Source organism: Elgaria multicarinata, chromosome 8 (assembly GCF_023053635.1).
Source record: "Elgaria multicarinata webbii isolate HBS135686 ecotype San Diego chromosome 8, rElgMul1.1.pri, whole genome shotgun sequence".
NCBI lineage: Eukaryota > Metazoa > Chordata > Lepidosauria > Squamata > Anguidae > Elgaria > Elgaria multicarinata.
The window spans coordinates 30,363,694-30,389,185 of record NC_086178.1 but is presented as its reverse complement, the minus strand read 5'-3'; the positions used below and the strand labels follow the sequence as shown (position 1 = coordinate 30,389,185).

General features: G+C 40.4%; 1 protein-coding gene across 1 annotated transcript; it reads right to left on the bottom strand.

Annotated features, from left to right (window-relative positions):
* Positions 1-956: 956 nt before the first annotated feature.
* Positions 957-20,948, bottom strand: SLC33A1 (solute carrier family 33 member 1). Its single transcript, XM_063132061.1, has 6 exons — positions 20,089-20,948; positions 15,408-15,598; positions 11,823-12,007; positions 10,529-10,646; positions 8,872-9,087; positions 957-5,552 (listed from the first exon to the last, which is right to left on the bottom strand). Exons 1-6 carry the CDS (start codon positions 20,852-20,854, stop codon positions 5,385-5,387), a joined length of 1,644 nt encoding a protein of 547 aa, XP_062988131.1. The 5' UTR covers positions 20,855-20,948; the 3' UTR covers positions 957-5,384.
* Between the last annotated feature and the right edge of the window lie 4,544 nt (positions 20,949-25,492).

Here is a 25,492-nt window from a genome sequence, read left to right as displayed (position 1 = left end):
TCTAAAGTAATGAATACCACTGAGCATATCAAGACATTTCTCATTCCCATTCTGTTTAAATGTATATTATCTTTGTATATTATATGTTTTATGTATTTAGGGGTTTAAAATTTTATATATCTGTTTTCTTAAATGTTCAATGTTTTAATCTTTGTAAACCACCCAGAGAGCTTCAGCTGTGGTGCAGTATATAAAAGTAATAAATAAATAAATAAAAGGACCAGACTCTAAAGAGAGGTGGATGGCCACAGCTTAGGCCTGCACATATGCTTTGCAAGAGAAGGCTCCAGGTTCTATCCCTGGGAACTCTAGTTAAAAGGACTAGGGAGCAGATGATGTGACAGACCCTGGACAGCCACTTTCTGACACTTTAAAGGGTTGTATAGACCAATAAGCTGAGCTGGTACAAGGCAGCATCCTATATTCCTAACAACATCTTACATTGCTATCCTCTTTCAGATCTGAACATTGCCTTCAAGCACCACTTGCTCCCAATGAACCAGCCTATTTCCCAAGATTAACTTCAGAGGATTTTCTTTACATTCCACCACATTCTAAGGTAGATGGATTGTGACCCAAGGTAGGGTCTTTTCAGTGGTGGCACCTCTCTTTGGAATTCCCTCCCCAGGGAAGCTTGCCTGGTGCCAATTTTGTTATTTTTCAGGGCTAGGCAAGAAACTTTTATTTGCCCAAGCATTTCAGATGCAGTTTGTTTTATGTTTGAAGTGGTTTCAGCAGCTGCTATTGTTATCTTGCTGAATGTGATAATAGTTACTTTGTTTTGGAAATGCAATTTTGGAAAACGCTCGTAAGTAGCAAGAGAAGATACAGAGCAAAATATAGAACAGATTGCTATGATTATGGTTGATATAAAATGGCAACAAAGATTTTAAAGCAATTTTCTCAATGGGGCTATCCCTTCCGGTTATGCCGATCAATATACATGGAAAAATTAAAACTGGAACTTTACTTTATTGAAACAAAAGATAAAACTTCCAAAACTATTCTTTCTACTGTTTCCATATAAAGCATTTTCAACAAGGAAATCATAGTGTGGTCTCATATTTATCAAGTAATAGGATTTAAACATCTTTATAAGCTTAAATATGAAGAAACCCCAAACATGTTAAGTAAAACAGTGAAAGGAAATAGTTATATGGGTTCCATTTTAGTCAACCATTTTTAATATGCGCCAGAAGTTTTATTATAAGCTTCCAGATAATTAAGTCACCCCAGAAGTAAAAGTATTTGGGTTTTTTGTTTTGTTTTTTAAATAGCACTGCCATAATTTACAGCACATCATACAGGGAAAAAACCTCAGAAATAATCCAACATATACATTATACCTCTGTTTCCAGTCTATGTTACAGTCAACGTAAATACATAGTTTAATAGGCTTCCTCGCCTTCTCTTCTCACTAAAATATTTTTAAGAGGTCCATTTGAACAATATTGTAATACCTTTTTTCAATAAGTATGTACAGCTTGGAAAATGAATTTGATTGTATATAATTTGCCTCAACTTATTAGTTTTTTGTTTCTTCAAAAGAAGGCAATAGTGTATTACAAAATACCTCTATGGTCATGTCTGATATATCTTCAAAGTTACAAGTAGAGTACATTGTTCCAGGCAAAACCATGACATTTATATCTCATGAAAAAAACAGAAACAACAAAGCTTTGTAAATCGGATAATGACAACTGAACACAGCATTGCAGAGTGCTGGATAAGATTCACAGGATAAGAAGCTCAAACAGTAGTTATCAAATAATACCTTTATCACAACTCTGTATGCCTCCTTCCTCCTTGAGAGCTTCTACCTTGACATAAGAAACACTATCTTGTGAACCTTATACACAAGTGAGATCACATGTTCCACTTTTCATGAGGTAATTGTACTTAATTGCCTGAATGCTGAAAACTGCTATCAGGGATGTCTCATTATCCTGAAAATGGGAAGCAATTACATGTTATCATTTATTCCAATTAAATGAACACCCCCATTTAATCAAATCACAGTGAAAGTTGACCAGACTTTAAATTAGAACTTTTCCTCACCAATTTACATCATTTGTAGTCTGAAATGAACTAATAGCAGTTAGCATAATTCACTTACGTTTTCACACAATGTAGATAGACAACTTTCAATAATTACACTTTTGTTTTCATTTAATAACAGCTCCAGTACTGTATTTAAAGTGAAAAAGCTGATGCTTCAATTCATGAACTACTTAACTTGTAGTGGTCCCACAGATTCATATTGCAGGTGTAGGGACGTTCCTCAGGATGTTTTTAAATCCACAGGAATACTTCTACAAATCAAGACAGTGACCAGTGTGCAAGAATGGTACATGGGAAGTTTTAACAGAAATGCCAATGAGTGGAAAAGGTAATGCTAAACCACTCTTGGATTCGCATAAAAGTTAGCAGCATCATATTCAGGAAGGAACACTTTGTTCATCTCTCAATGGTATATATTTAGGACATATTTTAGTAATGAGAAAAGAATTAAACCAATCCACGTAGTTGAAATCGGCTATAGGCCAGGATCAAAAGATCCATTTTGATTCCCAAGGGCTTGGGCATGCTCAGTAAGGTTTTTGATCTTTCTTACCTTTGTAGAGCAGAATCCCACGCTGGGTGTCACCAGCTGTTTTGAAAGCCCTCTGCATTTCAAAATTAGCTTTGGTATTCCCTGGGTGCTGCTCTTTGAAAAACACAACCCAAAGTCCACCTTCAGTGGTTCTTTGGATCCTAGTCATTACAGTTAAGATGTTTTTCCAGATCTTAGTTTGGCATTATTTATTCTGCGTTTAAGTTAGCCATCTACAGAATTTACTCTACAGTATCAGACATTGGTTTAAATGCATAGCCTTTATTCAACTTGGCACATTGTATAAATAGTAATACGGAACTGGAAAATATAAAAAGGTAACTAGATAATTTGTTTTGCATTTTCTGCAACCTAGATACCCTTTTCGAGAACTATCCTTTCTCAAATGCTGGCTAGAGACAATTAAGGAACTTTTTTGTTGTTAACAGGTCTTCCATTTATGCTATATCAAAACAAAAATAAGTGGAACAACAATAAATACATGTTCAAACCACTAAATATCCTCTAATGAACCATTTTATTCAAATAGTACTGAAGCTAAGATTATTTTATTTGTGCTTACCTAGCCAATGAGGGTAGATCAAATTTAAGGCAAACAAAATCTGGCTATTGTAAACAATGAATGAAAATGAAAAGTGTTTCATGAGCATGCTGTGAATTTTCATTCAAGTGAACAGGTCAGATTATTCATATGAACTAATTACAAGATAAAGACAATATACTAACACTATGTTAGAACATGCCAAGAGGAAAAAGTAGTGAGCCTCAAACTCTTTGAGGATTGCCAACAGACCATGGTATCATGCCTTCAGCATCCTGTAATCTCAAACCTTGTACCTAACTACAGGATATAATCAAACAAGTAGCCACAACTCAACATTGTCTAATCATTACCAAGTTAAACATTGTTACCTGGATTTAAATCCTGTTTAGGTCCAATGGTTTAAATCAGAGTATTGCTATTTAACTGGTTTATAGATTCTAATGTTAGGCTGAAACCTTGAAATTATATTTTTTGGAGCAGTTTGTTTTAAGGTAATAGAACTCCAGGACTATTCCAAATAAATATAGTTTTATTTGGAGCAGTCCTTGAGTTCTCCCATTATCTTAAAATAAACTGCTCCAAATAAATATAGTTTCAAGGTTGCAGCCTATCACTGAAATCGATAAACCAGTTAATAAAAATACTCTGAAATAAATCCAAGTAGCAGCGTCAAAGTTGTTGATTTAAGTTATACACTTAATTGTGGACCACTTCGTTCTTTAGATGCGGAGAAATATAGATCAAGGTAAGGCTAAGGAGGGTTCTCCGTCTCCGTTGATAGTGTTAAAACTCCTTTCAACATGTGATCCTATCCCAATTTCCTTGGAATCAAGTCCCACTCATTTCAATAGAACATATTCCCAAGATAGCATGCTTAAAGTCTGTATTAGCTTACTTTTCTAATGTTTATTTACACTCTGAAAAGAGCTTTAAAAGAAAAAAAAACTGTACAATGTAAATCAAGATAGATTCACTTGGAATCAAGAATATCCTATTTCAGAAAGAACTGATCTCTTGAAATAACCAATAAAAGTTAGAAAATACCTTTGATATTAATATTTCAGCATTTCATGCTAGCATCATAACTATGACACTAGCCTGTCACACCTTTTGAAGGTGTTATAATATTATGAAAGATGTACAAAATACATCTCACATACTGTACGGTGCCCCTTTCCACTTGATATACATCAAACTGTACATCATTAAGGCACTGAAGAGAAGAGTACCTCTTAATAATGACCATTGCAATAGTCAGCAGCTACAGGAAATTCCTAACATCAGTAGGAATGGATGAATGACATGCATGTTCTAAAATGTAGCAGTACAGACACCTGATCACCATTTTACACAACTTCTTATCAAAAGGCACAGTCTTTTTTGCTTGGTCCTTTGGATTCTGCACACAAACAAGTAGCATGTTCAGTTCTAGAGAAACTATATATTTGCCTTTTCTACACACAAACAGAATTTACTGATCTTATATCTGCTGCTAATCTTTTGGAAGCCTTTTCTTCAGTACTGGGTAATTTGATGTCTTGCCTCTCTATTTTTTACAATCATTGTCAAGGGTCAAGCCATTCCCTCTGATACTAATGCTACAGTAAAGAAACCATTTCTATTTGCAAATCAAAGTGCCTTGAAGTAAAGTGTGCACATTTTTTTAAAAAAAAAAGCTGAATTGTCGCCATTATAAAAATATCCTTCTTATAAATCTTTAAAGCTTACAAGAGCTTTACATTTGAAATTTTTTCTACTCATTGTTTTCTCCCACAAAATGTAGTTATGGTCCGCAATATAAAACAATTAAAAAGGAAAAAAATGTACAGTACCAGTTTTTCTTTCTAGCTTTTTTACCATATACATTCAATCTTTATATTCAATCAAAAAATATTTCAAGGTATCATATCCCCAGATTTCATTTAGAGATACCGTTAAATCAATAGAAGACAAAAAGGCAGCCAATGCAAGTTAACAGGACAACTATATAATTTAAAAGTGCTGTTTTGGAGTATGTTTTGGTTTTCTAACCATAAGGGTAATTTTAAATAGGGACAGCAAACTTTATTACCGATCTATGCACTAATCTCCTGGCTTTTCTTTTTGTAAAGTCATTTGGCATGTGTAAACTGACCATTTCTTTGATATAGATATTTTGTTCTCTTGTACAAGTTTGGGACAAAGCCGTAACAACTTTTGCTAGTCTTTTCTGGCACTCCATTTTCATTATATGCTCCTCCTGCATTTCCATGAAGATGCTCCCTCATCTTGCAGCTTTTTGAATTTGGGTCCAAGGAACAGCCACCAAGCAAATCCCAAAGCCACGCATATTATGGACTCCATGTAATAACCATCCAGGGTAATAACACAAGATCCACCTTCTTTTGTACAAAGCTGCAAGAGAGAAGGGTCGGAGGTGTTATATAGACAGACACATCAAGTGAACAAATTAGTATTATAGGTGAACAAGCTGTTTTTGACATATTAAAAACAATTGCATTAAAACATTTTTCTATTTATTATACAGCTGGCTTTCCACTGCTTTGAACTACTTCATAACAAAAGGTCAACAAGACATTTGTAGATGATACTGAAAAGAGATGGGGCCAGAGGAGAGAGAAAAGGGGCAACCCAGCTGCTTAGAGCTTTACAATGCCCATGTTTAGACAATTACGTTTCGGCTTAATAAACGAAGATGTTATTTTTATACTGCACAACAGCCAAAGCACTTTAGGCAGTTCACAAATCAAAGCCTAAAAAACAAAATATTTTAATACAGTAAAACATAATATAAAGACCTTTACATTTAAAATAGAACAGAACCAAAGCAAAAACCAAAATAAAAGTCATCAGTACTGCAAAGATTTAAACAAACACTAAGGGTGCAATCCTCTGCATGTTTACTTGGGAAATGCTGGTAGTTGTAGGACTTTTTCCATCGAAACATCCTAACAGTTCTTCATTTAAAACTGAAGAACTAAAAAAAAATTTTGAAAAATAAAAAAAAGTCTTCACCTAGTGCCAGAGAGACCACAATGTAGGCGCCAGGCAAGCCTCTTTGGTCAAGTCATTCCACAATCGAGATGTCACCACTAAAAAGGGCTCCTCCTTAGCAGCCATCTCACCTCATTCAGTGGGAAGACCTAGACAAGGGTCTCTAAAGATGATCTTAGGGTCCAGGCAGGTATATGGAAGGAGACAATTGTTTGCGTAACCTGGTCCAAAGCCAGGTAGGATAATACCAGCGCTTGAATTGGGCCTGGACTAGCAGCCAGTACAGATCATAAAGCACTGGCATACTCTGAACAAATCAGCCAGTCCCTGTTAACAATCTCACGTCTCCGTTTGCACTAGCTGAAGTATCTCATCTTTTGTCAAAAGCAGCCCAAGTGCATTACAGAAATTCAAACCAGAGCACAGATAACTAGAGAGATATGGATTATGAATGAGCCATATAGCCCGCTAGAGGAAGTGAACAAGACACAAAGTCAGCTCACAATAGAGCCGGCCCTATTGAAGTAGCCCCTCAGGCAGCAGATGCAGGGGTGTGAGAGTGACAGCGAGGAATGAAATGACGGACTTGTGTGTACCATGCCACTTGGCCTCTGCTGCCTAAGCTAGTCTGCTGTTCTCAGGTGTAACAGAGGACAGTGGGCCTCTTCACATCTCACGCTAAACCACAGTAGCTTGTTTTAGGGTTGTGTGTGGTTTGTTAACCAGGTCGACAATCCACCCTCACCAGCAAGTGGCTGCAGCTTGAATATTCAAAAGTCATTTGGCACACAGTGCAACCCACCATGCCTTAAATAAGCCACTGTGGTCTGCGGTGATTCTGTGAACCAAGTCACTGGCAGGTTCACATGATGGCTTATTTTTCCTCTCTGCACATGCCAGTTGTGAGCTACCTAATTTAGTATAATTAACCTTGCCAGGCACGAGTTGTTGTGACATCCAAATCTGGCGAAAGTGGTGGCAGCAGTGGTTTACAAACCGTAGAACAAGCCATGGTTTTCAGGATGGTTTATAAATCCCAGCCACCCACGTTCACTGGATTCAGACGTTACAACAACCTGCACCTGGCAAGGGTAATTCTGCTAATGGTCAAGTCGCAACCAACACCCGTTGGGGAGGAAAAATAGCCCACCGTGTCATATTTTCACTCCATTATTGTGTGAACCCAGTCACTGTCTCACCACCAATGTTAAAGCAAGATCTAACTGTCAGACTAGTTTCTATACATGTAGTATAGGACTGGGGTACCATCTTGTCCTTCACCTTAAACAGCAAAATATCTTCAGCCAGCACCTCAGGAAGTCTTCCATTAACTTTAATACCCCCACCCTATTTTGTCGAAACTGGAAAACTATGGTTGATAGCTTCAGAACAAGCCAGGATATTAAGTGAACTTCAACCTGTAACTTAATACCCTGGCTTGTCACGAAGCCATTAACCATAGTTTCTGAATTTGGGGTGGGGTGGGGAATGGAAACTATGATTCAGAGATGGGGAACTTCAGCCTGTGGGTCAGATACAGCCTATGGGAGGTCGCCACCTAGCCCCTGTCCTTATCTTCATTCAGAGATAATGGATTTCCCCTCCTACTTCCCATATTGCAACTGAGGCTTTTTTTAAAAAAGCCAGTATTGGTAAGAATTAGGCTCTTAAAAGCCTAATTGCAGCAAGGGGGGCATTTTTTTGCGGGGGGGGATTGCTGCTGGAGAGGGAAGCGCTAACTTTCTCTCCCTAACCCTATACCCCCATCTGAAAAATCACCCCTTCCCACTGTATTTAGGCTTTAAAGGAGCCTCCATTGTCATTGACAGAGGCTTTTAAAAAGCCTGATTGCAGTTGGGGAGGAGTGATGGGTGAGAGTAAGTGAATAGGGTCTGAGCAATCACACCGGGGCCCTACGCCAGCAGTGGGTGACCCCACCCACTTAGGGGTGCAGTGCCTGACATGCTTGGCCAGAATTAATTCAGCCCTCGGGCTGAAAAGGATTCTCATCCCTATTATTATTATTAGCATTCCATCATTTGCCCAATACTGGGCCTCAAGGCGGCCTTACAAAATTTAAAACATATACATTTTAAAACCTAGGAAAAGAAATGTACAAAAATTAAAATAAAATAAAATATTAAAGCATTAAAGGTTTAAAATACATGACAATTTTACGAGTCCTTAACATAGATGGAAGGCTATAGTTAATGGAAGGCTTCCTAGTTAGTTTGCTAGCTCATGTGAAGGAAGGAACGAAGCCAACGTACATAGTCACAAGGCTCGGTCATATCTCAGCTAATTAAGTCAATGGGCACCTTGGTGAGGCCTACGGAAGGAGGAAAAGAACAGAAGCACGTGGTTTGCAGTCAAAGCAAAGATGTTGTTCTCACAAAGTAACCTGCTCTCAATATTCTGAAAAGCCCCAAATTTTTGCTCTCCTCCTTTGATTTTATTGGCAGAGAAAAGGTCTTGTGTAGCAAAGATAGCTTTGATATGGGAGGTTTTAATAAATAGTAGAAAGATAAGAGGCTCACACAGGAAGTACAAATTATTTTGGCAACTGATACAATTTAATTTGAATGCTGATAATGTGCAAAACCCACAAAATGATAATCCCAAAATGTCCTTAGAAAGCTTTTTAAATATGGAAGATCAAGTCCATGTCACTTTACTGGGAGTCGTCCTAGAATGAAAAATGCCCCAGTACCAAACTTACTTCTGCAGCAGCTGTGGTTCCACAGCTGTGTCCTTGAATTCCAGTGCACTCCTTCACGGTAAGTGGATCCACAAGCCAAAGAGCTACTGTGGCAGGCCAGTTTCCTCCCAAATTTGAGAGTGTGTTAAGTAGTGTCATGTACGTTCCGCCAATGAGTGGGTCACTAACTTTGGCATTGAAAGCCATTATAGCAACATACATGCTGTACACTGTAACCTGGGGAAAGACAACAAATGCGACACAAAGACAATCAAAAGAAGAGAAAAAAATTTAAGTAATAACTTTTAAGTAATAAATCAGTTATTTCTAGCTTTCTATGGGACCTGGACTCAGGGTTGCGATTATTGGTGGCAACTCTATGATCCGCACCATATCTAATAAGGGAATCTGATGAAGTTGAGTAGGGTCACCTGTACTTTCCTCTCCCTTCCTCTGAAAATAATTATGCTAACTCTATTATCTGCCCCAGGGAAAGGTGATGGGTGGGAATAACTTAGGGTGATCATATGAAAAGAAGCACAGGGCTCCTGCATCTTTAACAGGTGTATAGAAAAGTTAATTTCAGCAGGTGTCATTTGTATGCATGCAGCACCTGCTGCAATTCCTTCTTCATCATAACAGTTAAAGCTTGAGGAGCCCTGCCCTCTTTTGTATCTGGTCACTCTAGCATAGCTAGTGTTCTTGAATTAATTTCTCAAGTTTTGTCAAAGTACAATGCACTCTGTGCACACCACCTCTGCAAAAGATCCCAATATTTCTGGGTACATTTGGTTCAAATGCACATATGAGGGTTCATACGCACGTATGAACAAGGGCATCCAGCAACATAGCCTCAACCTTGGCCAAGATCAGTTAACAGTTTCAATCTCTTATATATTCATTTAGGAAAGCTTAAAGACAATTTCTATTCTAAGATAAGTCCCACTGAGTTCAATAGAGTTGCTCCTAACTAAGCAGATATAAGATTTCAACATTAATTCACCCTAAAAGGCTTTAAACAAAGATACATCAAGGTAAAATAATATATTCATAAGCATTGCATAGAGAATTCCAGAGCAAATATTGGTCTTCAGTCACTGTTCTTGGAATAATTCATTATTATTGGTAGTAGTTTTGATAGCAATGACTGTGTGTTTGTGTCAAACAGTTTGAGGTTGTTTTCAAGTAATTTGGGTGATTTATTCTTAGCTCATTGGACTCATGTCATGTTAATTATATGTTTCCTTGTATGTTATATAAAATGGAAAAAAAATGGAAAATAACCTCTTTTCTAAAATCCTGTAAAAAGGCAGACACTCAAAACATTTTTCAAACCTAAACAACCAAAAGTAGGAATTTACACCATGCAATTCCTTTTGCTATATTGCATTGTTTACCACATGATCTAACCATTAAGACTGGTATTAATAGCAAATAATAATAATAATAATAATAATAATTTTATTTGTTACCCGCCTCTCCTTCTGGATCAAGGCAGGGTACAATACATATTTATTTGTAAAGAACAGACAAGTGTATTTTAGGAAATAGTACTCAACACAGGTATATGCAAAGCTTTAGCACAGGACAATGTACACATATAAAAGGACTGTTAGAAAAACACCTTTTATCTACACAGAAGTCTCAAAATACATACAAAAATATAGCAAGTTGTTACCTGATGCAAGGCATAGCTTAGCAACAATATAAAGTAGTAATAGATGGGAAATCCTCCTTCGTATTTTACTTTGGGAGTCCACCAAACCAAGAGAGCAAATTCCAACCCAAACAGCAATCTGTAGTAAAAAGAGGAGAGAAAACATCTTGAGTTGATTACCAAAATATTTCCTGCATTATATCAACAGAAGCTAGCAGGATCAACCCAAGGTTCATGACAAGATACAAACTGGGGATGGGATGGGCAGGAGAGAGGTAGATTATGGTACACTGGGCAATTCTAGTGGGTACCAAGCACATGCCGGTTGTGAAGAATGCTGGTCTATGTGCACCTTACTTTTAACTCATTAAAGCATTTTTAAACAAATGTGTTTTCTAAAGATAATGTAACATAGAAGATTTATGCCTTGACTGGAAAGGCAGCCAGCGTGGTGTAGTATTTTCAGTATTGGACTGGGACTTGAGAAATTCAGGTTCTAGTCCCCGCTCAGGTCATGAAGCTCACTGGGCTACTTTGGGTCAGGCATCTGACTCACAGCCTAACCTACCTCACAGGGTTGTTGTGAGGATAAAGTGGAGAGGAGGAGGTTCCTTGCCAGAGGAAAAAAGGCAGGATAAAAATGTAATGATACAATATATAAAATAAAAATGAATGGATCCTGCATGTGCATCTAGTTTTATCAATTAAACAGGCACTGGTGGATCATAGGAATTCTAGTTTGAGAGAGAGAGAGAGAGAGAGACCACATAAGACTGAGATACATTTCATACAGGGATGCCTAAACTCACTGTTTCCTAGTCCAAATAGGTTGGAAGAAAATGATTGGTCCATAAAAACTGAATGTAGGCCATAGAATCAGTTTCACAAACCAGACAGAAAGGGTCCAGATGACCAAGTTTACTCCAAACATAGACAACACCATTACCTATAAGGAAGCTCCTCTGCAGTTTAAGTAAACTGGGAGGATAAAAATGGTGTTTAAATCAACAACAGTTCATGGAAGGTTTAATTCAGCAATGCCATCTCGCTTCACAATAAACTGCATAATGAACAGCAGGGGGTGTTGTTGAAGCTCATAAGCACCGTTAAATTTACCCAGTAAAATCCTGGCATATATGTCTCATTGGATTGGTTCCAAATTTAGTCACACTTAAGGCAGACCGATTGAAATTCATGGGACTTATGTTAGTCATGGCTGGAATCAACCTATTGCTTTTAATGGTTACAAAATCATAGTTCCACATTAACAGATTACGGTGTGTATTAACAAGTGTAACAATCAATACATTTTTACCTAAATGGCATAGCTTTGTAAAATGTGTTCAGGGGCTGTGGACCTGCCGTGTATTTGCTGATAATCAAAGGCAATATGATCTGTAATGGAACCATTGGAACAGCAAGTAGAGCCAGGTGCTCTTTCGGTACTCCTTCTTCTACCAGTTTCAGTCCTGTTACTGCATCTGCTGCTGAGAATCCGATCTGCAACATAAGATCTTGTTAATTTCTATAGCATTATTAGAGTGGAAAGCATATTGCCATGTCTCTCACCTCCACAACAAATCTTGCAGTAGCTCCTTATTTTTCTACTGTACTGAGATATAGTGACTTGTCCATGGTCACCCAACCATGGGTTATAAGAAATTCAAACCCAGATCCAAGTACTAACACTGTGACCCAGACATGCAAGTAAAGTTTTTTTTAATTGCTTAGCCAAATAAAATCTTGCTTGCTTGCCTACCTGCCCCTATGTAACAGTGACTGCATTCAGACACCAAGCCAAACCATAGTTTGTTTTTTCATCTGAATGTGGTTTGTGAGGGGTGACCAAAGCAAGACACCTAATCATGGTTTGAGGCTGGCTTGAAAACCACAGTTTGCACTACATCTGAATTCACAAGCCATTGACAAACAGCAGTTATGACTGCTGCTTGGTGTCAAGAAGATGCTGCATCATGGAGATGGGAGGGAACTTATGAAATGGTGTGCTAAGCACATGAAAAAACAAGCATTAACCATGGTATAACAGTTGAATGTTTCAAAGCTCAGATCATGGTGTGGGTTCTCAGCTATTTTTTAGCACAAAACATGAGTTGCTGTGTTGTCTGAATTGAGCCAGCATGCTCCTAGTGGAGAGTATGGCGAGCTACTTATATTAGGCATGGAGCCAACTAAAAGGCTAACCCATCTTACAAGTTGCAGGGACTCTGAGCCAAAGAAACTTTCATTATCGTGTTAATCATTTCCCAAAAATACAATTTAGAACTCTGCAGTTTGCGCAGGTACTCAAGCACAATTTCCTTTAGTCTCTTATACCACCTACATGTCAGCTTTCTGAAGGATCAGACCCATTCCAAACATTTTGACCAAAAATTACCACATTTCATAACAGTTATGGGAGGCTGAACAACAGTGGCTCTTGGATCAATAATACAGAGCTATAAAAATGCAGCAATATAGCCCAGACAACAGTCTAAAGAGGCATTGGCCCAGTTCACACATAATGATAGCCCACGGGTTTTTTAATCCAGGGTTGTTGCGAATGAGCCAGCATGTTAGCCACCACAGCTGGATTACTCTCACTTGGCTCCTCCACTTGAACCTCCAGTATCAAAGGCAGTAAGCCTGTACACACCAGTTGCTGGGGAATAGGGGTGGGAAGGTGCTGTTGCACCCTGACCTGCTTGTGGGTCCCTGGCCACTGAATAGTGGCAGTCCTGATTTGCCATGTTGTGGAGGGGGGGAGGTTGCCCTGTTATTTCTGCAGTTATGCAAATTTTGGGGATCTCCCAAGCATGATGATACCCTTTCTCTTGTTTTAGTGGCCCTGTTTGGGCTACAAATTTGTCAGCATTCAGCAGCTGTAGTTGATATTAGGAAGAGTTACATCGTTTAACCACCATTTATTTCATAGCTCCTCAGCAAAGAAGTGTTGGTAGCACATTTTGATGAGGTCTTCCAGGTTACAGGGAGAAAAGCAGAAGCAACCCAGTATCAAGAAAAGCGTCAAAGTGAGGCATCCCCCACCCTCAGTGCTCTCAGAAGACAAAAACGGAAGTCAGACAGGACAGTGACTATGCATGATGTGCTGTTTACTGGCCCAGTCTGGACAATCATCTCTTAGCTTAATATGCCCAAGCCATTTGCCCATGAACCCCATCCTCACACCGACCCTTTCTTCCTCCCTCCTGTGTGCACTGTGATAAACCAAGAAGTCTTCAATTAACCACTGTGATAAACCAGAAAGTCTTCAATTAACCAGGAAACTATGGTTATCCCTTTGGAACAAGCCAAGATCTTCAAACATAGTTTGAAGTTGATTTAAGATCTTGGCTTGTTCCAAACCTGGTAAACCTAGTTACCCAGTTTGGACATAATGGGAAATTATGGTTAACTGAAAACTTCCGAGTGGGGTTCATTGTAGCATGCCATGAAGGAATGAGGGAAAGGGCTGTATGCAAGGGCATAAGATTAATAAATAACTTGTCTTATTAAGCTGACGCATGATCGCCCGAAGACAGCCAGTGAGATGCTAGTTACAACGGCTGTTTTCCTCCTTCAGACTGTATGTTATGAGCTCTCAATCTGAGGAATTGAAAGAGCAGCACTATGGAGAATGAGTAAGGTCTCTCTCTTACTTCTCACATCAGAGATTGGGTGGGGGTAGGGATAAAAGAAGCAGCAGCACAGCCAGTGTCTGGGTACAGGGCTAACTGGGCTCATACTGTCTGTCAAGAACAAAGAGAGAAAGCACAGAGTGGTGACTCACTGTGTCACTTGGAGTGGCAAGTCTTAATTGCCATAGACAGTGTAATAGTTTAATTGCATTAATTACTGGGACATGTAGCCTAGGTGGCATTTCTTTTTGTCAAAACTATAAAATATACTCCTCAAAATGTAACTGTAGACTATGGTGTGTTTAGACTTTAGATACAAGTTTGCTTTAAACCATGCAAAGGAAGCTGCCTTATATCAAATCAGCTATTTGTGCCATCTAGGCCAGTACTGTCTACTCTGGCTGGTCCCAGGCAGATCCCCCCCCCACAACATAACCTGCTACCAGATTCTGTTTAACTAGAAATGCCAGAGGCTGAACCTCTCCTGCAGAAACCTATAAAACACAAGTGGTAGATAAAACTCCTGAAAAAGTGTACATTTCAGACCAATATACTAGAAGCAATGTTCAGACATTATTCTGAACATGTGCAGAGGGAGAAGTTGGGACTGTGTTTGCTTGTACCCACTGACCTCATTCCAGATGTGTCTGCGTGTGGTGTAGCATCTAAAAGAGCCCATGTGGATACACGTACATAGGGTGCATCTGAGGAACTTTTGATTAGACAGTGTCCTTAATTGGACATGCAGAGCCTACATGCATAGAGTTTGTTCACTTGTATGTTCTTCCAGACATTACACCAAATGCATTTAAGGGGCAGGATTACAGACATGATTGTACTTCTCCCATGCAGATATTCAAAACAATATTTGAAAAATAGATTGCTTTGTATCAGCGAAGCTCCAGTGTCATCCCATAGTTGAGAGGCTGAGCATATGTGCCTTACTGTGCAACTTATGAATTGCAAGGCCTCATTATAAATATCATTACCAAACACTAATCTCTCAGAGGTCTGCAAAGGCAGCAGCTCCCCACATAGCAACAGGCACAATTAAATTATACCACCATGACATCTTGCACTAATCTATTATGCCACTGTAGCAACGCAGGTTATGATGTGTAGAGACACAGCAACCAAAGCACCCTTTCTAGCTATTTATTTGCTGGCACAGTGGCTCATAAGACTGGCATATAGGTCTATGGGTAAATAATAACTTGTACATACGGTACACATTCTCAGCTGGTAACTACAAATAATATACTCACTTTTGCTGTTAAAATCAGGGCACAGAATGTAAGGACTGCTGGCATTTTGACTATTGAGAAAAGCAGCTTGTATGTGTCCATGATGCCTTTTGTTTCTTCTTTTGAGAAGGTTACTTTCTTATTTTCTTTTTTCAAGAGCGCAACCAAGGTAGTCGTTATTAAGAAAACAGCACCCCAGTAAAACAGGAAATCTGAAAAAGCAGGTATGTATTCAAAATCTGTTTCAGTACAACATTTTATGCCAATAACATACTAATTTACACAGATACTGTGGCTAGCTTTGAGCAGCATGAAACAATTTACATACCATCCAAATGCGGAGACCTGTTTTAATAAAAGCTCCCCAGCTCTAGCAAAGTTTTTATTTTAGGCTGTAATCCATAATCTATTTATGCTAGATTAGCCCATTCAAATGAATGGGGTTAGAGCAAGCAGTCTTACGTTCGGAAACTTTTATTTTTACAAGAAAAGCTGCCAAACTAATTTCCATAGGAAAGGATTTAAATGTGAAAAAGTAAATTAAGTAAAGATGAAGAGCCAAAATTTTAAGAACTCATTTAAGTGAAGACTCTTATCCCCCAAACCCAGGAAACTTCATTACTTAACAAGCTGGGAGCATTATGATTAATTAAAATCATCACACAGAATACAAGATCTTAGAGCAGTCATCCTGAAGTCACTCAAACATCTATTGCCTCTTTATTGTTTCTATTTGATAAAGTAGCTGTCTACAGTTTTCAAGTAGACAGACAGATTAGGTGTTTTATAGCGTAACAGTGTCTAGGACATATTATCTGGGTTCAGACAATCAACAGGGGAAACACTACATTGTCAGTTGCTTCCTCAGTCCCGTGCGTGCCACTCGCATTACCCTAATTACCCATGCCATGGGTTGCCATGTTGTCAAACCTGGCACACGGTATGGATGTAATTTGTTTTCATCTACCCTACAAACCATGGGTTACAGTATGGGTTGTAGGGTGGATAAAAATACACTACATCCACACTGGGTTCAGAAAACACGGCAATCCATGACACTGTGTGGGTAATTAGGATAATCCATTTCACTGTTTATACGTTGTAAACAAAAGGTGCTCCCTATGTAAAGAGACAGAGATCACTGACATTATTTTCTGGCATAGAGCAAATCAGCATGAAGTACTGTTTTATAATCCAATGGTACACTGTACAAAGCAAAAAATAAAACAAAAAACTGATTAGATTGGGTGAAAGAGGCCCTTTTGTCAGTGCAAAAATCACTAATTCTTTTGTTGCAAAACATGCAAGACAGAAGCAAATAAAGTGTGTGAGAGATGGATAGAATGCTAAACTTGGAGAGTGGAGATCTGAGTTCAAGACACTGCTTAGTCATGAATCATAGACAACTATGTTGTCTACATTCAGACAACATGTCAACAGTGGGGTAATAATCAACTTGACAGTTGTTTATCCAGAGGGTACTTCCCACACAATATGATAATAATCAACCATAGTGTGGATCAGTGTTCAGTTGACTATCAGTCTTTCCCCACTTCAGTCCTCATTAGCCATAGATGCCAAAAATTTATCCTGCCAGCTTGACCACTCTTGCCTTGCAACTCTATGGCTGATAAAACAACCAACGGTGGCAAAAGAACAACCAATGCTACCATCCACACGACACAATAACTAGTGGTGGTTCAAATAGCCAACTCTGTACAGTGATAGTTATTTCAGTCGAATAACCAAGTATTGGTTAAAAAAACTCCCGCCACACAACACAATAACCCATGGTGGGCTAAATAACCAAATGTCAGCTATTTAAACCACCATAGCTTATTGTGTTGTCCGAACCCAGTCAGTCTGTGGCCTTGGCTGATCTCATTCTAACATACTTCACTGCGTTCCTGACAGGATAAAATTAGGAAAGCCCTATGAATACCATCCTGAGCTCTTTGGAGGAAAAGCAAGAAATATAAATTCAATAAAATGCAATATAAAAACATAAATGTAATGGACCATGAAGTCTCTCTCCCCACCCCATCCTTAAAGGAAAAAAAAGGAAACCCCCAAAGCTTGTGAAAAATTTCTGTGAAACATCATAGCTACCTCACTGCTTTCTGATTTTTAGTTAATCCTTAAAACATGTTAGAACATTATTTCCATTTGGGTATTCTCTAATATTTGAGGAAGGTTTCTTTCCGGAACAAGGAAGAGAAATATTTTCACACTGTTGAGGTAACAATGGGGTTTTGTTTGCTGAAATCTGACAGCACTTGCGCTACTTGAACAGTGGTAATAATGCAAAGTATCATGCACAATGTCAATGTAGATGCCCCCAAAGTGGACAAATTTGGGAGGATTAAGACAACACTCAAAGCTAATATGATGCTTCTGCAGAAGTGTCCCCACAATCTAATCAGGCAAATGTTGAGTTTTCAGAGCCTGCAAAGTTAGACTGCAAAGTTACATAATGTCTGCATAAACAATAATCAACTGTTTATACATTCTGTCATCACAGTCTATCTAATTATCAAGCAAGACAAAAAGCCACCGATCGTTGTTAATCTTTAAGAACATAGGAAGAGCCATGCTGGATCAGCCCAAAGGTCTATCTAGCCCAACATTCTGTTCACTCAGTGGCCAACCATCTTCCTGTGGGAAAGCCCATAAGAAGGACATGGGTGCAACAGCACCCTCCTGCCCATGTTTGTTTATTTATTTATGTATTACATTTATATCTTGCCTTTTTTTTTCTCCAAGGAACCAAGGCAGCGGACATAATCCTCCTCTCTATTTTATCCTCACAACAAGTCTGTGAGAAAGGCTGGGTTGAGAGTCTGTGATTGGCCCCAAATCGCCCAGTGAGCTTCCACAGCTGAGTGGTGACTAGAACCCTGAACTCCTGACTCTCAGTCCAACACTCTAGCCACTACACCACACTGGCTCTCGCCAGCAACTGCTGTACATAAGCATACTGCCTCTAATACTGGAGGTAGCATATAGCCCAGGAGTAGTAGCCATTGATAGCCTTCTCTATGAACTTGCCCAATCCCTTTTAAAAGCCATTCAAATTGGTGGCCATAAGCTTATCTTGTGGACGTGAATTCCATAGTTCAACTATGTGCTATGTGAAGTAGTACTTCCTTTTATCTGTCCTGAATCTCCCACTAATCAACTTCATAGGATGACCCTGGGTTCTAATATTATGAAGGAGAAAAACGTTTCCCTATCCACTTTCTCCACACCATGTATAATGATCTCCTCTTACTAGTCTCTTTTCTAAGCTAAACAATTCCAGATGCTGTAACCTTTTCTTGAAGGGGAGTTGCTCTATCCTGTTGATCATTTTAGTTGCCCCTTTCTGCAGTTTTTCCATCTCTATAATATCCTTTTTATGTAACAGACTATATCATTTTTATTTTTAAAAGCCAATTCCTAACAATCTGTCACACTCTTACCATAACCAAGTAACACAACTCAAGGGCAGGACTATGAAAAGAGTTGGCTTGGTTCTCACATCCACCTCAGTGAAGGGACAAAACCTGGTTCTTGTTCCAGATATTAGGATCAAGAAGGGGAGAGGGCAGATATAAACTTTATTCTGCTGGTGTCCCACAATACACAATTTTAAGTGAGTTTCCTATTTAAGTAAAGTCAATCCAAGATGAGATAAAAAGTATCTTCCCATCACCTCTTACACTAGGTAGCCTAAGCCAACACTATTATTATTATTATTATTTATTTATATAGCACCATCAATGTACATGGTGCTGTACAGATTACACAGTAATCTGTACAGATTACACGAAAAAGAACCTTATGATTGTGAGAAAGTATGTTGGTGGGGTAAAAGCAGTGCCCCTCTTTCCTCTGGTGCTGTTGCGCCTTGTCCTGCCTTGTTGGTCCCTGGCCTACATCTGGTTGGTCACTGTGTGAACAGAGTACTAGACTAGATGGACCTTTGGTCTGATCCAGCATGGCACTTCTTATATTCTCTGCTGAAGGGGTGGGTGGGAGCAGTGCCCCTCTTTCCTCTGCTGAAGGGAGATCTATAAAAAATCTGGCTTTTGACAGGCCTTCATCTCTTTTGTATAAACATTAGTATACCTACATTTTTTTCTTTTCTAGACATTATTATTATTATTATTATTATTATTATTATTATTTATTACACTTTTATATCACCCTATAGCTGAAGCTCAGATACAGCTGAAGTATTGTGTCTTTCTTGCTATCTAAGTTAACAGGCTTGTACAACGGTAACTATCCTGATTTAGCTTCTTAAATGAATGTTTATGACATCACTGCAACATTTTCAATCTAGGTAATCTGAACAAAATATGCAAGTATAGAGTTGCCATGTGTCAAGTAGCAGCACATGCTCTTCCAGACTATGCACACTGGCTTTCTATCAAGATAATATACAAAAGGTCACGCAGCTACTAAATATGAATCTTCAGAGTCTGATGGATATGACAAATCCTGAAGAAAAAATAGTAGACTACTTTTCTTAGCCATTATATAAAAGGGGCCTACCCAAAGCAGTACAAATTAGAATGAATCTATCACCACTTCTTACTACACCACAGGCAAACAATTTTCAGTTTAAAATGGACATATAAGCATGGGGGCAGGGGGAAGAGAGGGAAGGCACTCCCAGAGATATCTGCATCATTATATCTACTTCAACAATTAATACCTGAAAGCGTAACAATCCCTCTGGGTTGAGGCTGAAAGCGCAAATACTTGTTGCAAAAAGAAGCTGATTCAAGAGCCAAGAACAAAACATTTCCCAGGAAATAGCCGGCTGTTTGGCCCACAGAGTTACAAGTGGAAGCGTAGCCCACATTCTCCCGGGACAACATAGTCAATGCCCAGCCATCTACAGCTATGTCTTGAGTGGCTGCCAGGAACTCAAATAAGAAAAAGGTCACAGTAAGGGCCACCACATCTGGGCTTTTGCCATCTGTTTCCCCAAGCAGAGAGTCCACCTGCCTAGACAGGTACATCATAAAAAGGCCCAAGACGTACTGAGTGGGCACAAGCCAAGACTTGCGGCGACCAAACCTCTTGAAGTATACAGCGTCCACCAAAGGAGCCCACAACAGCTTCAGGCTGAAAGGCCAGAAGACAAAACTAAAGAATGCCTGGTCTTTGTAGCTAACATTCTTGCTTTGCAAGATGAGTGGGATGCTGCCTGCAAGCCCTAGAGGAATACCCTGCAGCACATAGAGGAAAAGGAGCAGTAAGATACTGCCGAGCTCTTCTCGATAGCCTTTGGGAGCCCCAGCAGGGGGAATATTTGGCTCTCCAAGCAGCATATCGACCTCGCCATCTGCCTCGGCGTGGTCATCTTCATAGACGTCAAGAGGAGGAGGCTCGTTTTTCATCGCATCCAGGGAGTTCGTGAAGCTGCCAGGCCGGCGCTGCCGACTCCTGTCCTTGTAGGATATAGTTGGGGACATATCGCACACGTAGTGCAAAGCCGTTGTCCTGAGGAAGGCGAGGGGGATCCCTTTCCCCACAGCAGCTCCTTTGACACAACCCAAGTCTTTCCCTAAATTACAGGGCAGTTCAAGGGAAGCTTCCAACGCTGGGCCGGGGGTGCGAAATAGCTGGTCTGGGGGTGCCCTCTGCTTCTGTCCCAGGCCAACAGGCCTCAGCCCGCCCGAGTTCGCGAGGTTCCCTCACGCCTAGAAAGACAGGAGAAACTCGCCGAGGACAGAAGTGTCCGTTCTCCACACGCTTGGGTCACTCTCGGCGTTAGAAAGCGATGGGCCTTCGCTGCCAAGGGCTTGGCTGGGGAACCACCCTGAGCTGGAGAGACGGGGCCGCTCTTTCCCCGTCGCTGCCACAGCCACGAAACTTTCTCCGCGTCAGTCGGGTCCCCGAATCAACCGTGGCTCGTTTTTCCAACCCTCGGCCCGGCACAGTCCGTCCCATTAAAGCTTTCCGACTGGAAACACAACCCGACGCCGAAGGATCCGTCCAGCCCGCAACAGCGCCTAGCAAGCCGTGGTCTTTGCCTATTGGCCGAGCGGGAGTTGACGTCACGAGGGAGCAACCTGGTCGGGGCGAGGGAAGACGAAGGAGGGGGAACGAGAGCGGTTTTTCCTGAACAGGCTCAGGGAAATTGTAGTCACACTTCCGGTTCTCAATTGAGCTGTGTGGGGCGACCAATGCGAAGCGATAGAACGGAGCGCCACAAAGTTTTAGCGGGCAGAGCGGCTCCCCATGCACCCCTTTGCGTGAGGGCGTTGAACAGGAGCAGGAAGTGAAAGGTTGTGTGCAGCGCTGCTCTGCTTTTAACTCTAGGGTGGTGGTTGGGATTCGTTGGTGGCGCTGGGCTGGAGGTGCGGGGCGCGGGATCGCTTAAAACTGGGGGTGCCTAGACACTTCCGGCCCTGTTAACAGTATCCCCAGAGGCTTTCGAACAGCTTAACCTTACGCACATTTACTCAGAAGCAAGCCCCATTGAGGCCAGTGGTACTTACTCCTGAGCAAGTGTGCATAGTCCGTACGGGTGGTCCTCCAGATCTTGGATCACATCTCCCATCAGCCCCAGCTAGCATAGTCAATAGTGAGGGATGATGAGAGTTGTAATCCAACAAGATACGGAGGGCCACGTATTTGGGGATAAGTCCCATTTAACACAGTGGAACTAACTCTCTTGTTAAAATGCATAGGATCCGACCATAAAGCAGACATGCCCAATCTGTGGCCATCTAAATATTGTTGTTGGACTACAACTCCCAATGGCTCTAGCTAGCATAGACAATGGGGAAGGATGATGGGACTTGTTGTCGAACAGTGTCTGGCAGATCATGTGTTCCCCATCCGTGCTTTACAGCTCCTCCTCCCCCCCCCCCCCCAATATATGCCAGGGCACTAAGACAGTCATAGGGACATAGGAAGCTGCCTTATACTGGGTCAGACCATTGGTCCATCTAGCCCTGTATTGTCGACATGAGTAGCAGCCTCTCTCCAGGCTTTCAGGCCAGGATTTTTCCAGCCCTACCTGGAGATACCAGGGATTGAACCTGGGACCACCAGTGCTCAAAGCATCTTCTCTGGCAGTGACCCCCGCCCCCCCACTCCCTCCACCATCATTCTGCTGCTTCCACCCAAGAGCCAATCTTGCCTTTCAGATGTCTGTTTTACAGCCCAATCCCTAATCATGTTTACTGGATTTCAGTTAAACTATTTCCCTTTGAGTGTGCTTGGAACTGCAGAGAGAGGGAGAGAATCCAATTCAATTTTAGTTCTGTTTATTTCAGTGGAGTTCTACTTCCAAGAAAGTGTGAGTCAAAGGTTGCAACCAAAAGGTCATTGTTAATTTACATGGCAGCTACTGTACTGTGCAGGGATGGGACGACCCACAGGTGAGTCCTTTTCTTGTCATGGAGATGTAAGGAAGGGGGAAGCTTCGCATGCTGAATTTCCACATGTTGTGTAGTTATTAAATTCATTTTTTAAAAACAAAACAAAACCCTAAAATATTTATTTAAGTGCCTCTTCTCAAGATGGTTTCCAAGATAAAAATTCAAAACAATAAAATACAACGGTCTAAACCAGCAGCATAAAACACTAAAAATAACAACAGTAAAAATTATAATATAAAAATAAGTATCCATTCATTTAAGAGCAGACTGGACCATCCAAGACTTTACAGTCCCTTTTAAAAACAGGGAGGAAACCACACGAACTAACTGATAGGGCATTCTACAAGGATGAAAAGATATTGAAACCCTGCCAGAACAGAACATAAGAACCATGCTTGATCAGATCAAGGGTCCATCTAGTCCAGAATTCTGTTCACACAGTGGCCAATCAACTGCCCAAAGGAAAACCCACAAGCAGGACAGGACTCCAACAGAACCCTCCCACCAATGTTCCCCAGTGACTGGTTTACATAGGCATACTGCCTCAGATTTTGGAGATATGAGGCCGCCAGGACTAGTGGCTATTGCTAGCCAGATCCTCCATGCATTTGTCCAACCCCCTTTTAAAGCCATCCGAATTGGTATCCCTCACTACATTTTGTGGCAGTGAATTCCATAGTTTTAACTATGTGCTGTGTGAAGGTTCTTCGTTTTATCTGTCCTGAATCTTCCACCAATCAGTATCATGGGATGACCCCAGTTCTGGTATTATGAGAGAGGGAGGAAAATGCCTCCTCACCCACTTTTTCCATACCATGCATAATTTTGTACACCTCTAACAGAAATGTCACAACCCTATTCAGGGGACTGGGTTGCTGTGCTAGAGCAAAGGAATGAGCTGTCTACATCTTGCACGAGTGAAACACCTCAGGGGCCAAGGCAGCTACCAAAGGCCCTAGCATCCCGGAAGGCTTACTGTTAATCCCCCACCCACCATAGTGTAGTAGGATCTACAGTAACTTGCCATTTCTCTCTCTGGATGGCAACGTGATTGGGGCCCTTCCAGAATGTCCCTTCTTAGCAGTGGCTCCTCTCTTCCTCCCCATCCAGATACAGGGCAGATAGTGGTTTGGCCTCTGAGCAGTGATTCCAGCTGCTGCTTTATCACCAATTTTTCACCTGCTTGGTGATGTATTGTGAGGGTGGCCATTGTAGGGCTACTTGCTCAAAGTTCCCTACATCCTGGAGACGTCCTAACGCTTGCACAGGCATTACAAGTATTGTGCTGTATTTTAAATTCCACTTCCACTGTGCATTATTTATTTATTTATTTAAAACATTTATATCCCGCCCTATATCAATAAGATTAGAAGAACACATTGGCACTAATGAAGTTTTTTAAAAAATCATAGGGATATCAGATAATTTGGTACAGTTGTCATTCATTCTTCTGTAATATGCTCTACTAAATTTTGAATAAGTTTCTTCTTTTCCAGACATATACTTAATAAAGATATTTCAATTACAATAGAAGTATGACCACATCGAACCATAAGCTATTGTGTCTCTTGAAACTACGGATGAAGTACCATCCATCTAATCCTAAGTACGAATGAATAAATGCATTTATTCATGAGAAAGTCCTTCACTGAAGAAGGATGTTTATAGCTGGGCTATTAATATATAATATTAGATGAGCTTTCCCCAACCTGGTCTGCACCAGATATTTTGGACTACAATTCTCAGGATTACTTACTATTGGTCATGCTGGCTGGGGCTGATGGGAGTTGAATTCCAAAAAATCTGGAAGTCCCAGGTTGAGGAAGGCTGGATTCGACTGTTCAGAAAGGAACATGAGTTCATAATCCAAAAACAAACCATGGTTCCTCTTCCCGGATTCTTTGTAGTTAGCAACCCATAGTGAAGGGTTTGCACATACTGACAACCCACAATTCAAGGACAACCCATACCTAACCCTACTTTGGGTTGTTGTTATGTACAAACCAGGCCATTGTTTTAAATTTTTACCTTAAGGAATAAGTGAAGTGATATTTTTGGCAGACTGAGCCAATGTTGTTATTATTATTATTATTTATTTATTTATTTATTTATTTATATAGCACCATCAATGTACATGGTGCTGTACAGAGTAAAACAGTAATATGCAAATTCCATTAAGTTAAATAGGGCTATTCCCAGCTAAGTGAACTAGGATTGTAAACTTACACTGCAATCCTATCCATGTTTATGCAAAAGTAAGTTGCACAGTATTAAATGGAGCTAACTCCTATCCTCTGTACACTTTGGCAACAGAAGTAACCCTCAGAAAGCATGTGGCTGGGGCAGGCACCTGCCATTTCTGTGCTTTAAATCTCCTCTTCTCACTTTAGAGGAATTCAGTATGACCTGCATTCTCCAACACATGGATTATGCCACTATCACATACAATTAGGCCCTTTGATGCTAGTGGAATTTCCAAGGCTACTCCAGAGTAAGGGATTTGCAGTGCACCGTCTCGAGCTTGATCGCTATTGATTATAATTAGAGCACAGTATCAAATAAGGCCTGCAAAGGTCCCAACTCCATTCCCCTGGTGGCCACTTTTCATCTTGAATCACTCATCACTGCCTTGCTATGAGCAGCATTCAGGTTGCCTTGCTGTAAAAGCAATATAACTACTTCAGCCATTCAGTGGTATTAAAGCTAATTTCCTACTAGGTA